At 45.1% G+C, this 15,496-nt stretch overlaps 2 protein-coding genes across 4 annotated transcripts in view; one reads left to right on the top strand and one right to left on the bottom strand.

The window, feature by feature from the left end:
* The window catches only part of homer1b (homer scaffold protein 1b), a 20,459-nt gene extending 14,352 nt beyond the window's left edge, over positions 1 to 6,107 (bottom strand). The window contains exons 1-3 of one of the 3 annotated variants that reach the window (XM_086173749.1): positions 6,043 to 6,107; positions 5,376 to 5,437; positions 1,010 to 1,166 (exon numbers count right to left, since the gene is read on the bottom strand). In XM_086173749.1, the coding sequence (XP_086029875.1) occupies positions 1,010 to 1,166; positions 5,376 to 5,380 (162 nt within the window). In that variant the 5' untranslated portion in view covers positions 5,381 to 5,437; positions 6,043 to 6,107. Of the gene's footprint in view, positions 1 to 1,009; positions 1,405 to 5,375; positions 5,637 to 6,042 lie in introns of those variants that run through there. The other 2 variants (XM_086173748.1, XM_086173747.1) reach the window with 2 other exon arrangements.
* tent2 (terminal nucleotidyltransferase 2) lies at positions 5,675 to 15,496 on the top strand. Its single transcript, XM_086174386.1, has 17 exons — positions 5,675 to 5,804; positions 5,995 to 6,002; positions 8,695 to 8,753; positions 9,661 to 9,765; positions 11,669 to 11,815; positions 12,062 to 12,281; positions 12,539 to 12,653; positions 12,726 to 12,814; positions 12,917 to 12,974; positions 13,269 to 13,335; positions 13,425 to 13,501; positions 13,636 to 13,764; positions 13,852 to 13,895; positions 14,069 to 14,205; positions 14,818 to 14,909; positions 14,988 to 15,067; positions 15,184 to 15,496. The coding sequence occupies exons 1-17, from the start codon at positions 5,675 to 5,677 to the stop codon at positions 15,268 to 15,270; spliced, it is 1,644 nt and encodes a 547-aa protein (XP_086030512.1). The 3' UTR covers positions 15,271 to 15,496.

Below are 15,496 nucleotides of genomic sequence, written 5' to 3'. Positions count from 1 at the left end.
GAGCTGCTGAAGGCTTGGGCATCCATTACACAACAGCTGAGCTCAGTTATTAAGTACATATTGAGCGCTTGCCACTGTGACCCTAGGAAATGGTTTATGTCCTCGTGACTGCAACTGTCCTTCCCGAAGTTCTCACTTCGTCCCCATCAGTCACTTGGTATTTTTCCCCTCCGCATGGGCACCTGGCTCCACAATTTTCTTCTTCACTCTCTCTATCATCTGTCTTTCCCATCGAACGTCTCCCCTCCTCTCTGAGCCGTCCTTGTAAAGTACAGTATGATGCCAGGCAGAAATATCCCGGCTGAAACCCTATCAAATATAACCTCTAACAATGTAAGCTGCGCAACTGCGCAATTGCGCACTGCTCACACACTCTCAGCGCACAAGAAAACCTACCCAACGCAGTTAACGCACTGCAAATGAATTAGATATATAACATTTTTCTCTGTATCGTTTTGCTGTGTAAGTCTGTGAGTGACAGGTGTCCAGCCAATCATATGATACGATGCAGTCACGCTACGTAGCCAATCACGGCATTGACAGTACAGTACAATAATAACAGTACGGCGAAGTTAAGTGACGCTAATGCTAACATGCTAGCCCCTTATCCCGGCGAAATGAGCGGGCAGTGAAAAATGCGGTTCTTTTAAGTCGGAAAGGCTGTCGGAGTATGTGCAAATAAAAGAACAAGCGCTGAAGCCGGGTGAGATTTTTTTCTTTTGCGAGTGAAAAAGGTCTGCGCTGCCAAACGTGCAGCGAAGCTAATGTAGTAAGCGAGTTTTCTGATGGAAAAATATGGACTAAATGGAAGCTATGATCCAAGGTGTAATACTGGTGTGTGGCCGCAGCGTGCACATCTAATGTTGCTCACAGTGGTCCTCAGTGTGCTCAGGGAGGTTGTCTGTATCCACACACATATGAAAAATTGCCCTTAAATAGCTAAAGGGCCGAAATTGACAATCGTGTCAATAACTAATAATCGTGTGTGGGGCGTAAGCTGCAAGCTCACCTTGGTGCCGTCCAAGCTGATGATGCGGTAGACGTTGCGCGTGCTGTCGTAGAAGTAGGAGACAGTGACGGCATGCTTGCTGGTGGGCAACCAATTCTTCTTGGTGTTCGGGTCAATCTGGAAGACGTGGGCCCGCGTGCTGTAGATGGGCTGCTCCCTGAAGGGGACGAAGAAGAAGTGGTGAACCTCTTTGTGCCGCAACACCAAGGTGTCACCGAAACCACCGCCGAAATCGAATCCGCCGTCCGTAGGAGAGTGTGATCTCCCTGTCGGCTGGATCGCTACCTCGCCATCCTCCATGGTTACACCACAAAAAGACTGATCGTCACTTGGCAAGTAGAGAAAAGCACCGTTACTCAACACGTCCGCGTGAGATCTACGATCCCTTTCTGGCCCTCATCCCCCGCCGTGCAAACTAGCAAACTAAAGCGCAACAGAAACTCGCTCAGTGTTTCCCTCTTCTCGGCCTGAGTTGTTTCTCCGTGCCTCAGATATGGGAACGCCTGCAGCGCTGAGCGAGGGTCATACAGGGGAGTACGGGGGGGGCGGAGAAGAGGCAGTTTAAGGCTAAATTTAGACAGTGGGCCGCAGTTTACTGCCAGAGACATACCCTCCGAACTGCAGTTTCCTCATGGTCAAAACCTACATGCGTATGAGTCAACACAAACTATTAAAAAAATTGCAAAATACGTCTATACGGACACGTGGCCGCGTAGAATACGATGGAAGCTCAGTTGCGGGTTGGGTTGAAATGACTTTTTGACCTCTACGTGATCTGCGGGACGGAAATTCATCTACGCTTCGGACTATCACGTCACTTATCGCTCGAGCAAGTGCGCCCCCCCCCCCCCCCCCCCCCCCCCATCCCCTCCACCCTTCAATCCGTTTACGCCTCATCCTTTGGTTTTTCCTGCACAATGCCCTCAGATATTCCCGCATTGTTGGGGCTTTTGGGTAGTATCTACAGTCAGTACACACACACACACACACACAGACACACTCAAAGTGCAGGGTGCAGGGGGAGATATTCTGGGCTGGCAGTGCTGGCAGAGCAGGAGATAGAGAAGTGCTTACACTGCATCGAGGGGGTGATGGGGGACATCAAAGGGTTGCTGTATAAATGAATATTAAAATTCAGCAGCAGTACCCTTTCCTGTGCGTGATTAGCCAAGACCGGGAAAGACAGAAAAACATGAAGATGGAGCGAAAAAAAAAAAAAGGAGGTGGACGGGAAGGGTGAGTGAATGATGGGAAATGCAGAGAGTATAGGAAGTCTACGTGTGAATCTGAGATGATTAATGCTGCTCCACAAAGCTGCTTGTAGAGTGCCGTGCACGAATTATCATAATCATCGACAGCGGTGTAAGTGGCAGAACTGTGAGTCATTTTAACTCTCTTCCAGCACACACGTCGCGAAAAAACGGGGCCTCTCCGTATGATCTGTCCAATAGCTGCTTGGCAACCGACGTCGTTTTTTATTGCATAATTTTGATTGAGCTGTGACACTTTTCGCTGTTCGGCGCGCCTTGTTGCTCAGTTTATGTGCGGCCAATACCGGTGCTTTGATTCTTGCACGAATGCGAGCGCCAATGAGTTTTGTTCCAAGATGACACCCACCAGTTGTCAAAAAAAGCAATATCAACTCCCACAACTGAACTCTGAAAGCAATGATGGAATATGTTTCGAGTCGGCTGTTGCGTTCTCTCAAAATATGCATTTTATGGTACTCCGGACATTTTGGATTGCGCGGAAGCCACTTCAAAACCACACGATCCCGTCGTCTGAACGCCACAAAAAAAAAAAACGCGTAGGCCACGTGAAGTCGACACAGATTTAACGACGGGGAGACACCAGAAGAAGATGCAGACGATCTCCCATAAGCAAGGAGAAAAAAAATTCTGTCAGTTAAATATAGAAAAACTGTAAAGGAGCGTGCAAATTTTTACAATAACAGAGGTTTTCACCGGTGGTGTCGAAGGCAAACACAAGGGAGAAAAGCATTGGGAAAGTAAAGGCAATAAACAATGTGATACCAAGTGAGTGATAAATGGAAAAGGAGGTCTTTGGCATGTAGGGCGTCGAGCACGATACAAGGGCAGGTGATGTGAATGCTAAAACACTGGGAAGGCAGGGGGAGGAGGAGAACGTGGAAGGCCGGATAGATGTTGGACAAGATGATCAAACCTCAGGACCCCTGAGGAATCAGGGGTCTCCGAACTGTGTGTTGTAGAAGATGGTGTTTTTATTATTTTCCCCATGTATGTATTATTTGTCATTATTATCAATCATCTTTTATTTATCATTATTCATCGAATATGGCTGGAAAATGAGAGCGGGAGCACAGAAAAGTAATCGGAGTTCCTTTTTTTTTCCAGTTATGCTTTCAAGGAAAGTTTTTATTTTATCTAAATTTTAGCACAAATATTACTAATCTTTATCGAGTGAATTGGTGATTGAGTATGGCCTTATTTTCTGTAAGATCCAAAATAATGATCTCTTTCTCTAGAGGCACTCATATATCATTTCAACCCCAAGCTCCACCAGACTTTGCACGTCTGCATGTTCACACACACACAAACACACACATCTGCAGTTTTGGGTGTAGCAACAGGTGATGTCTACAGAATGCTTCGGAGGTTGGACGCACGGATGTGGAAAAAGTCCTGGTCACGGTGTGTAACCAAACAGCATACACACCTCATTTTATGATAAATTGCAGCATATATTTCAATTTCAGTATGTCTCGTTGAAGTATGCAGTTACCCCTCTTTATTTTAATGGTCCATCTTAAACATCTTACTTCACCTTGGCCCTTCCAGCCTTCTAAAAAGATTTCCACCATCCATGAAGAAAGTGATTGAATATTATATCAGCTTGAGACCGATTAGCGCCGCGAGCTCCTTGCTGCTCCGTCTGTCTACAGGGAGCGCCTCAGATGACCTACGTCGCATCCGCGAACGCATGCTTTCTCGCGCAAGCACAGACGACGAGAGCGAAAGATTCTCCCCTCGCGGCGACCGCATTTCCCCGACCAGATGAGAAACGTTCCAGATAAGCATCTCCAGTTCTTCCGCGACACACACACGTTCCCCGCCGAGCCATTACCGTCAGGGCTGGAAGAGGCTTGCGACTGAACCGCCGGGCCGCAAGTGAAATATGAGTCAATCCGTCAATGCCATTATTGCGTGACAGGCAGCCGGGCCGTACTTATTAACACTTTTATCGCATCTGCAAGAGCAATAATTCACGCCCTGACAAATGCAGAGTACCCAGCATTGCCCTTTGAAGAACAGTTTACAATGCACTCCATTGTGTATCAATTGACTCACTCCAGTCAGTTGCATAACAGTAACTTAGTCACCAGTACGGCTGAGCCTGGTGAGAGCTGAAGCTGAGTAGGAGACCGCTGAATGATGTGCCGCACACACTGTAGGAGGTGAGAGTGGGCGCCTGAGAAGCCTCCTGTGTATTGGAGTTAATGCAGGAGTTTTGGCTGCCTTTGCCATTTTGTTAACCTCCCGCGGTGCAATTAATCACAATGAACAGCGGGAGACAATTGTTAATGACCGACAGGCCCGGTGGGCGAAATGGACCGCTGTCTTCGGGGTTAGGGGCCATGCAAATGAGCGCTGTTGTGCGCCCGGCGAGTATTAAAAAATGTGAGAGTGCTCGGAGTTGAACGTGTGTTTAGTGAACAGGCCACGGAGCGACACGATTTCTGCATTTGGACCGTTATTATCCCCCTGCTCAGGTGCACGGCACAGTCCTGGAGCAGGACCCGGAACATGATGTACGGAGCGCCATAGAACATCTTGAATATTTGAGAAGAAAGACTGTGGTTCTATACGCCAACATTCAAAAATTACATAACCATCTATAATGGAGGTTGACAGTAAATGCCAGACTAGATGATGAGCATTCAAGGATCCGGTTTGATGTGCTCAATTTATGTTGCGTGAACGCATCCAAAGAATAAGCCTTTGGGACACGCTGGTTCAACTGCATAACAAGGATTCGAAAAAAGTTTGATTGTGCGGAAAAGTTCACCATAGGTGTTGAAAGTGTATTTCTCTTTCCCGGAACGAACCACCTTGAGAAGGGTACACCGACTTTACCCGCTACGCTTAATGAATGAGAAAACCAAAAGATCTCAGCTCCACTTGAAAAATTAAAAAACAAAAAAACAAACAGATGGCTTTCGCATCCTTCGACATGCTTTGAACACCAGCCTCATGATGGTCTCTGAAACACACCACCTCCTATTCTCACTATGTTGTTGCGTTTCCATGGGTGTGAAGTTGGTGGGCTTTCCCTTGTGATGGATGCAGATGGGAAGGTTCGCCTGTGGGATGATAATCACACTTACCCCATGGTTGTGGTCGAAACGACAGGCGACACTTGACCGCTGATCCCCCCTTTTTTCTCCCGCTGGCGATAATATAAAATAAAAAAAAAATGAATATTTCGGATTGGCGGCTGCGTATGAACGGCCTCTCTCTCTATACGACAGCCTCCCTTGTATCACCGTCGGTGCGTCTGCAGGAATTTGATGACAACTGCTCCATCCTCCCTCCCTCCCTCCCTCCCCGTGGCTGCCACTGCGTGGATTTCACACCCACATGCCCCTTTTTTTTCCACGGTCACCCAGACCCCTCTTCTCCGGCGATGGGGGGAGGGGGGGTGTTGGTGGGTGATGAGTGGGTGGCGGTGGGCTCCACGGAGGGGAAAAGATCAGATCCTCGCTGGATGGGTGGAGGAGCCCTGCTGCTGAACTGGGAAAGACGAACCTCAGCCAGTAGATAACGCACAGCATCAGCCCGTCCACCCGCCTCTCTCTCCCTCTGCCATTGGCTCACAAGCTACACCCCCACTCTCTCCTCTCCTCGCCCAGACTACAGCTATTTCACTCTCACACACACGCTCAATATTAATGCATCCACAATAACCAGGGATTTTTTTTTTTTCATTTCGTGTGGCCCCCGCAGCTCCTGCGGTGATTCTGCAACATCTATTGCATCTATTGCTCTTTTTACCTTTGCATTCAAAATATCCCGCAGATCAGGTTTTATATGCTGTCATTATGCCCTGCAATGTATCGATCCAGACCCCCCCAGCCCCCCCCGCTCCTGTGCTGCTCCACATCTGGCTGATGCATCCTCTCCTCCCTCCTCCTCCGGATCCTCGTCAGTATTGAACTTCCAACGTCACGACAATCGTCCTCCGCAGTGACGTCACTCGGTTCTCAAGGGACTTGCTTTTTTTTTTTTTATTTTTTTTTATTTTTTTTTTTTTTGAAGAAAATAAGTTTGGAAACATCGAAAGGGAAAAAAAAACAACAACAAAAACAACAGCAAAAAAAAAAAGTAATATCATCTCTTGAGTTAATATTCACAGAGACTGTCATTATGACTGGTGAAAAAATAGCTACCTCATTAAAAAGAACACATTACGCTCCAAGAGCGATCTGGGTCCTTTCCCTGTCAATAAATTGACCGCGTTTTACATCCTCCCATGGCAAAGTTTAATGTGTATATTGTTTGCCAATTATCCATTTCAATTAATGCGTGTCGTAACTGTATATTTTATGCTCTCATGTCTGGTCTTCACCAGGGGTAAATCAGTAATACTTAAAAAGGTCATTTTAACAGTCAAATCACTCTGATTTGTAGTTTCTTTAATTGGGTTGAGATTTTGATACATTTATAAGTGATCATTTTTCGATGATCCCAGGCCTGGAAAAAAAAAATCTCCCAACACATACAGAGGCTGTTATATAGTCAGGTATGCGCATATTTTAGATCCTCGAATGTTGTCAATGGGTAAAGGCCCATCGCTGCATTCGCACTCTCAAATCTGGGTAATCATAACATCCAGAACAAAACACGAAATCTGGTTTATTCAGAGTTCAGGGTTACAGAAAGCAGTCTCTGGCTCTCTGTGCCTGTAGTGCATAAGAGGACAGTTCTATTGTGTAGTTGTTAAAAGAACCAACACACTTTCACATTTCAAATTTGGGTTCAAATTACTGATAACCCAGTTGTCGGAAGGATAGGCAGACAGAGACAATAGGTTGTCTGTCATATTGAGGTGAATTGTGATAGATAGACTCGCGACACCAGACTCCCGGGGGCCCCAGGCCAAAGAGCTGACATCCAACTGTGATATGATCAATACGAGGGGCCCCTCGTTGTTTTTTTTTTAGGTCACTGGCAGAGCAATTACAAAAACAAACAGCGCTGTGCTACGTTAGACTGTTTATGTTGTTATCGCTACACAACAACTTGTCCCGGGGACTGTTCACACCATGTAATCTGGAAAGAGAATAACCCTTTCCCATAAAAATTGGTCACCAATCAGTGGGATATTCAGAATAATTAAAGGTTTGAAAAAATCCACACACCAAGAGGGCACCAAAGTAAGGATCAATTATTTTTGCATGATGTTTCGAGCCACAATCCCTTCTTCTTCAGATGCTTAACAAGTATGTTCCAGTGGCACCACTTTTAAAGGGAATGATCATGATTCCCTTTTTTTTCTATAAAAGGCACCTCTTATTAAATGTATGTTTTTATTTTGACTTTTCTTCATCTTGCTCCAAAATAAAACAGATACTCTTGATATATGTACAGAGATGGAACTGAACATTATTGATCAGAGGTTTTGAACAAACGATATATATACAGAGGAGGAACAAGACAAACAGAGCATGGCGAGGACAACTAAATTGTCCAAAAACATTTCTATAGACAAGGTCTAATATTGAAATCCTCATTTAAAACTTGTGGGGTCAGTGTTCCGAGTGTTTATATCCAAAACAGTTCATGTTTCAAAAGGATAGAGTTCGGGTTCCCCCCTCTGCGAGGATATTTTACGGCCTCAACGCCCGGATACTTTAAGTTGGAGACATTAGGTTTAGCTTCTTTAAGATGTAACACTACAGGGCCGCTTGAAACTGGGCAGCGGATGTGCGTGTTTTTCCTTTTTTCTCAAGCCCATATTCAGAATAATTGACATTATTGTCATTGAATAAATTATTTTACATCTTCTTCTTCTTCTTCTCCTTTTGGCTTTTCCCTTCAGGGGTCGTCACAGCGAATCAACCTTCTCCATCTAACCCTATTCTCTGTATACTCTACCTTCATGTCCTCTCACTTGCATTTTACATATTCATCCCAATTACAATTTCATGTTTTGGGATCTTAACTGACTCTCATTTGACTGTGGAGCCCCATTTGCTATTCTTATAGTTATTGTAAATATTCAAAATTAAACATTGAAATGTCAGAATTGGTATTCTGATTGGACAAGTATTTAGTAACAAATTAAACCACATCAGAGGGTCAGTCTTTTTGTGTTTGTTCTGAAAAATTCTGAACGCATCAAATAAGGGAGAGAAACCTGTTTTGGTGGTGGATCATCCTGGGCGGTTTGGAAGGTGCGTGTAGACCGGTGTGCGTGAGTTAATCTATCTTTGGGTGGATCCCAGTACGGCGCAACATAAGTGCGAAAGGTTATGCATACGGCCCCCTCCTCTGTTCAGAGATAGTTTTCCTGTTTTGACAGAGCTTCTTTGACTCCTCTCCCCAACCATGTGTTGACACCACATTCTCAATCTCATGCCTTGGTGTTCTGTTATTAGGGTGCGGCAATCCTCGCCTCAGGGTATTGAGGGGTTTGAAGTGTAGTGTAATTTGGTGTTTGTCGAAAACCCTTCTGAATTTTTCCAAGATAGCAGCAACATATGGTATGACAAAGTTTTTACATTTGTTGTTGCCCTCCTGTTCTAGGTTCTTCTGTTTTTAGTAAAGGCTTAATTAGTTTTAAGGGCTTTTCAAATACGTCTTTGGCCTTTGGCGGTTAATGGGATTTCCTGTAGTTCTTACTATTTAAGCTCCTGTCCTGTTGAAATTGAACACAACAGTCCAAGAAAGGAAATTTGTCATCAGTGGCTTCAACCCTACTGAATTTCATGTGGATGTAAATCAAGTTTAGGTGTGTTGTGAAAGCTTCTAATTCTTTCTTCTTAATCCTAACCCATGTAAAATCCACATACTAAAAATCGATGGCCTTTCTGATGAAGCTTAAACGTCTTTAAGAGAAGAAATGCAGAAGAAGACTGAAGAAGTCCAGTATGTTTGTATGGAGTTGTCCTTTAAGAGCGTCGGGAAACGGTTCCTTTAAATGACGTATAGTTACGTCATAGCAATGCGGAAGTCGTACCCCGGAAATTAGCTCCCTTACTCTTGTTTACATGCTTACATGTGTATGAGTGTTGTGCTAAAGTACAGCTGACAAGTTATGTCGGAAAATTCAGATATAATTATAGTTTTGTCGAATTCAAGCCATCGAAAAACAGTGCTATCTCGGTTGATAATTAAAGCAGCAGCCAGATTAATTCAATTTTGTTTCATTTAGCTGGGAGACGCCGGGATAGAGCTAGCGTTAGCTTGCGACCAATTACCGATCGTTACATTCAGTTTACTCTGTAACTTCTTGTTGGATTTTTTTAATAGACAAATTGCAGTCGGCGTAGCTGCTCTCCCACGACCGTAGACTCATTCGAGTCTTCTGACACGTTGTAAATCGTACGTGAACGCCGGGGAGGTTTGATGCTGCGCCTCCGAAATGAAACGCGGTATGTTCCCACGCAGCGCTGCCCCTCGGGGGCGTCCAGGCCACTACAACGGTCCGACTCCCCCGAACCATGCCGCGCCGTATCACGACTACAACCGACGAGTAGTGGATGGATTCAACAGGTGGGTCTGACTTAAGTATCCGGAAAAGCAAGGAAGGGAATTGACTAACTGTATGAAAGCAATTTTATACTCATCCCTGTGTGGAAAAGATTTCCGTTGACGGTTAATAATGGGCATAGTGACGGGGCAATGTGAAGTTGTGGTGTGTGTTGCTCCTGGAGTGATTTAGATGAAGAAAATCACTGAAAAGGTTAGAGATTGGTAGTTGGCACAGGTTCAATTGACATGTTGGCGCAGGCAGTGGAGGTGATGACTAAGTGATGGGCAAGTTTGGTATCCAGGATGGGAACACTGAGGGAAGGATGGTGGTAAGGTAGACTACATCTTTTATACACATGTAATCTGAAGGAGATCAGTGACTGCAAAGGAGAGGTAAGTCAGAGTGTAGCATAGGATGGTGTCTGTAGGATCAATTTGGTGACAATGAAGATGAAGAGGATAAAGACTGCGCAGAGGATGAAGTGGTAGAAGCTGAAAGGGCAGGGATCTTGTATGGTTTTCAGGGAGGAGTTAAAGAAGGCTCTGGGTGGATGAAGATGAAGTGGGACATTGAGGTGACTGAAGAGAGCAGACAGCGAGGTACAGCGCAAGGTTGTTAATGCCAAACAAAGAGCGTATGATGACGGGTGTGAGGTGTGATAGGTTGGACAGCACATGTTAGATGTTTGAGAGATAAGGTCAGAGAAACTGGACCGAGATGGTTTGGTCATGAACACAGGAGGAATAATGAATATATTGGTAGAATTATGCTGAGGTCAGAGCTGTCAGGCAGGGATCCCTAGAGGAAGACCAAACAGAAGATTTACGGATGTCTTGAGGGATGACATGAAGTTAGCTTGTGTGAGAGATGGGAGTACAGAGAATAGGGTTAGATGGAGGAGTTTGAGTGGCTGTGGGGACCCCTAAAGGGAGTAGCTGAAAGGAGACAGAGAGGAAAAAGACTGATGGGGCAACATATAAATATGTAATATTGTTAAATAGCAACAAAAGGTCCTTGCATATTTTGGAGAACAGCGATAGTGATAGGACCAGTGCCATATGTTGGATTCGCATGATAAGAGGAGAGATCGTGAATGTCTGGAAGGATGCTGAGGTTGGAACTGCCAGGCTGGAGGCCACGAGGGAACCAAAGAGAAGATTTATAGATGGCGTGAAAGAGGACGTGAAGTGAGACGGTGTGAGAAGAGGATGCTGAGAAGAGGTTTTAGATGGAGGCGGATGATCAGTGTGACGACCCCTGGAGGCGACATCTGAAAGGAAAAGAGAAAGAAAAGGAAGAGTGAAGCAGCTAGTGACAGCTTGTCAGAAAGGGGACCTTTGACGAAATGCCTGGACAATGTAGGATCAATGATAATTGCTAACAATAAACACTGATCAACACTTTGAATTTTCACGCTGTTAGCTTGGTGTGCTCATTTAAGCTGCCTTTTCTCTGTAAACATCTTCATGCTAGTTCTCTCGTGCATCAAATACATGTTCTTTTACTTAGAATCCAACTGAGGCAACAAAGACACTTCAATTGATTCAGAAAATGTCTCTGTCACTAATTGTTTTGATGATCCCGAGCAAGGAAAGCATTGAGTCTATGCGCGAAGTTCATCAAGGCTAGCTCTGACCAAACTACACACATCCAAAGCACGTATGCGTCTCTTCAGAAACACGGTTTACTGTCTATACTTGCAGTCACTTTTGCTGAGCATGACGGTCATGCTAACCAATACTGATGTGTCTGGGTCGTATAAACCTGTTTCGCTGCTTAGCTCGTAGCAGCCCACGACCCTTTAATTGCATCGTCGTTCAGTCATTATTGATATTTATCTATGTTTCACAGCAGTACCAGATTTTCACCTGTTCATCAGCTTTTTTGTGTCCTTATGTGTTGTGTGTGTGTTATTTGTTATAGCTTCCATGCTCCCGGACCAAAATGGTTGCCTCGTTATGAGTGGAAACCCACTCCACCTGGCCCTCCCGTTCCGCCTCCTCCTCTTCTTCCTCCTCCTCTTCCTCCTCCTCCTCCTCATCGCAATCCATCTGCAACTGCCAGACGCAAGTATGATTGTCTCTCTATCAACCTCTCACTTGAACCCCACAGAATCTCATTGGTACCTTAGGTATGCTTTTATCGAGGGATATCAACACCTGGTCCTACACGACAGATCTAGCACCCTCTGAACAAACCATTATCGAAAAATAAACCAACGTACACCCGAATGAATATTTCCGTAAACATCTCTGGTTTGTGTTCTCCAATTTTTAACTTCGTTTTTTTTTTTTTATCTTAATTTTCAATTTCAAGGAGACACCGTGACAACTTCGGCCCAGATGGCGTGAAGCGCCAGCGCCTCGAGTCCTCGTCCCAGGCGTCGATAGACTCCCCGCCGCTTTTCTTTCCAGCGGTGGCCGGGCCGTCGAGGCAGTCGGATTTATCTTGTCCCAGCCCGCAATCCCACCCGCAGCCTCAGTGGCCCGCAATTGGAGAATCCCCAAAGGATCTGCAGTCCTATGCGAAGGACAAGGTATATTCAGCTGGTTTTGACCTGCGATCGATATGTTTTCGGCAGTAAATAATTAATCATGATACTTAGCCTAATATATGATATTGCAGCTACGAACGTGTTCACTCAATTAGGTATTGGGTTTTTAAAAGCCATTGCGAAGTGGACAGACTGACTGATAGCCGTGAAAGATCTAGCAATATTATACCGTGCCAATTTCCTCCCGTGTAGGTAGGTGCTCTTGGTTTAGTCAGTGTTGCGTGTATTTCTGCCCTCAGCTGAGTGAGCAGATGGTTTCCATGTTCGAGGCCTGCCAGCAGCAGAGCTCCGATTTGTATCGTAAGGAGATGTGCCGAAGTCGGTTGCAGGAAGACATTCAGTACATCTTCAAAGGTGCACGTAAAATCCGCGCTCGTCCCTATGTGTTTTTCTCTCGCGATCCCTGACCGGTGGTCCGTTCCGCAGTGGCACGGCTCTACCTGACTGGATCCTCCATGAGCGGGTTAGCCTGCAGAAGCAGCGATGCTGATTTATGTCTGGTCCTTGAGGAAAAAGTGAGTATTTCTGGGCTCAGCATCCAAAGCAGTGTGCGTAAAAGGTGCAGTCAAAGACGCTGACCTTCTCATCATCGTCATCATCATTTGCTTTTGTTACAGAAAAGACCCGATCCTATTCACGTGCTGTCTGTCCTCAAACGATTGTTCAAATCTCTACGTGAGTAATGACCACTTTGGCAAGTTTAGGGTCATCGGAGACAACTTTTTTTTTTTTTTTTTTTCAAAACATGGTTAAGGATTCATTGATAATACCTTTACCAGCTGTTACTTATTTTTCTAGCTCCTAATCAAGAAACTTCAGGATCTGTCATGGGGTTTGCTATACCGCGTATAGAGACACGCTGCTCTCCACATGTCCACTAGGTGGAGCTCTTTTCTCAGTGGACAACAACAGGTTTCTAGGAACGTAAAGAAATCGGATGGTTGTTTTTTTTTTTCTGTTTATTCACAGCCTACGTAGAGAAGACTCAACTGATCAGAGCCAAAGTGCCGATTCTCAGGTTTAGAGAGAAGGGCAGGTGGGACCAAAAATTTTGCAGGTTCTTTGCACTATTGTCAAAGTTAGAATTAAGAGTCATTGTGACAGCTCTGCTCGTCTCTCCCTCAGCGACCTAGAGTTTGATCTCAATGTCAACAACACAGTGGGCATCAGAAACACATTCCTTCTAAAGACCTATGCTTATGGTAATTCATTTTTTTTTTCTTATCGCTTAGAAACACGGCTCAAAATGCGATATTCTCTGTCTTGGGAAACAGGGTAAAACAATGTTTTGCTTGTTTTGTAATGCCCCGTGGCATCCCGTCGCCGTGTCTCTCAGCTGATCTGAGGATACGACCCATCATTCTCGTTGTCAAGAAATGGGCTCGGCACACGGAAATCAACAATGCCAGCAAAGGAACGTTGAGCAGCTACACTCTGGTGCTGATGATACTGCACTATCTCCAGAGTTAGTACACAGTCCATCCTATTTTTGAGCTCTTCTCTGGATTTGGATTATTTTGAATTATTCATTGTATTTATTTATCCTCTGCAGCTCTAAGCAAGCCTGTCCTCCCCTCATTACAGAGGGACTACCCAGTAAGTCTATTTTTTTTGGGGGGGGGCAGTTGAATCTTGTTCCGGCCGGCAGCAAGGGGCTTTACTTTTAGCACCTGTTTTTTTTTTTTTTTACTTTTTTATCCCAACAATGCCATTTGTGCTTTCCTGAACTTTCCTCTTTTAAAACTACGCCTTGGCTTTTTTTTTTTTAGGAGTGTTTTGATCCATCTCTAGAGGTAGACATGGTGCCAGAGGGACCCAAACACATCCCCCCCTTCATTTCAAGAAATGAATCATCGCTGGGAGATCTGTTCCTGGGTTTCCTTAAATACTACGCCACAGATTTCAGGTACCTCTCAGAAAAAAACGCATAGCACCGCAGCAATCGTTCTGGTGACTCACATGCATCCCAGCTTATTTCTCCCGCAAGTTTTACTTGCCCCAATACAGTTGCCAATGGATTCTCCCTCCCTAGTGCCTCATTTCCTCTCTCCTGCATCCCCTAGTCTCATGTTTCTACTTGAAAAGCAGTAGCAGGTGGGACCTTTGGCCTTACACAGCAAACCGACAGTGCGCTGCATGTGTTTGCAGGATGTGTGTTACTGTGCCATGCTACGGTCGTGAAGTGGACCGCGTTCTTTTTTTTCTTTTTCCCCTCTTTTGCATCGTAGGCAAGAATAATTTTAGTGTCAACTATGCAAAATATTTTGGGCAGTCTTCTTTTTTTTTTTCTCTGTTGACTAACAGGTCACGCATGTTCATCTTGAAAGCAGTTATTTTTTTCTAACAATTTCCCAAAACAGGATTCGTTTTGCTGTCGAGAAAGATGAAGGGGGAAATATTTTGGCTCTCAAGTCTTTCGGGCACAAACAAAATTCACCCTGACATGTAGATTTTCACGTACAACAATCAAATGTCAATTTGATTTCAATTATAATTGTTTGTTTTCTGCTCCGTGCAGGTGGGATAAGCAGGTGATCTCTATTCGGGAGGCCACCGCTCTGCCCAAGAACAATTCCGCGGCATGGAAAAACAAATACATCTGCGTGGAAGGTAAACATGTCAGAGGACTCGGTTCGAGCACAGCAGCACCGCTACATTCCCCGCGACTAACGGTGTTTCCTGTTGCAGAGCCCTTTGAGAGAAACAACGTGGCCAGGGCGGTCCACGAGCAGGCCAAGTTCGAAATGATCAAAGCTCAGTTCGTCAAGGTATTTCCAATGTTTGGATGTTTTCTGTTATTTTTTCTGTTGCGGTTGTTGTTGTTCCCGGTTCTATACCGAGTCTCTCACAGCTCCGCCACTTCTCTGTCTCTGACTCTGCACAGTCATGGCGAATGCTACAGAAGTGGAAGGACCTCAATTCAATTCTCCCCGTCAGAATGATCATTAATAAGGAGTCATCCCGGCAATAAGGGATCCCGCCAATTACAAGAGCGGATGGGACGTCTACCTCATGACAGGCCTTTTTTTTTTTTTTTCCCCCCCCGTACAAATGATGTAAGATCTTTGGTGTCTAAGAGGCCTGGAGCCTCGCAGCCTCCGAACCCTCCCCATCAGAGAGCCTGCGGGACTCTGAATGCTGCGCCTTCGCTCACATTATGAATATCTTCTGCCAGGAAAAAGGAAAAAAAAAAAGAA

Source organism: Fistularia commersonii, chromosome 26 (assembly GCF_037954325.1).
Source record: "Fistularia commersonii isolate RoL2024-O1a breed Wild chromosome 26, RoL_Fcom_v1.0, whole genome shotgun sequence".
NCBI classification, from domain to species: domain Eukaryota; kingdom Metazoa; phylum Chordata; class Actinopteri; order Syngnathiformes; family Fistulariidae; genus Fistularia; species Fistularia commersonii.
This window is presented reverse-complemented; position numbering and strand designations above follow the sequence as displayed.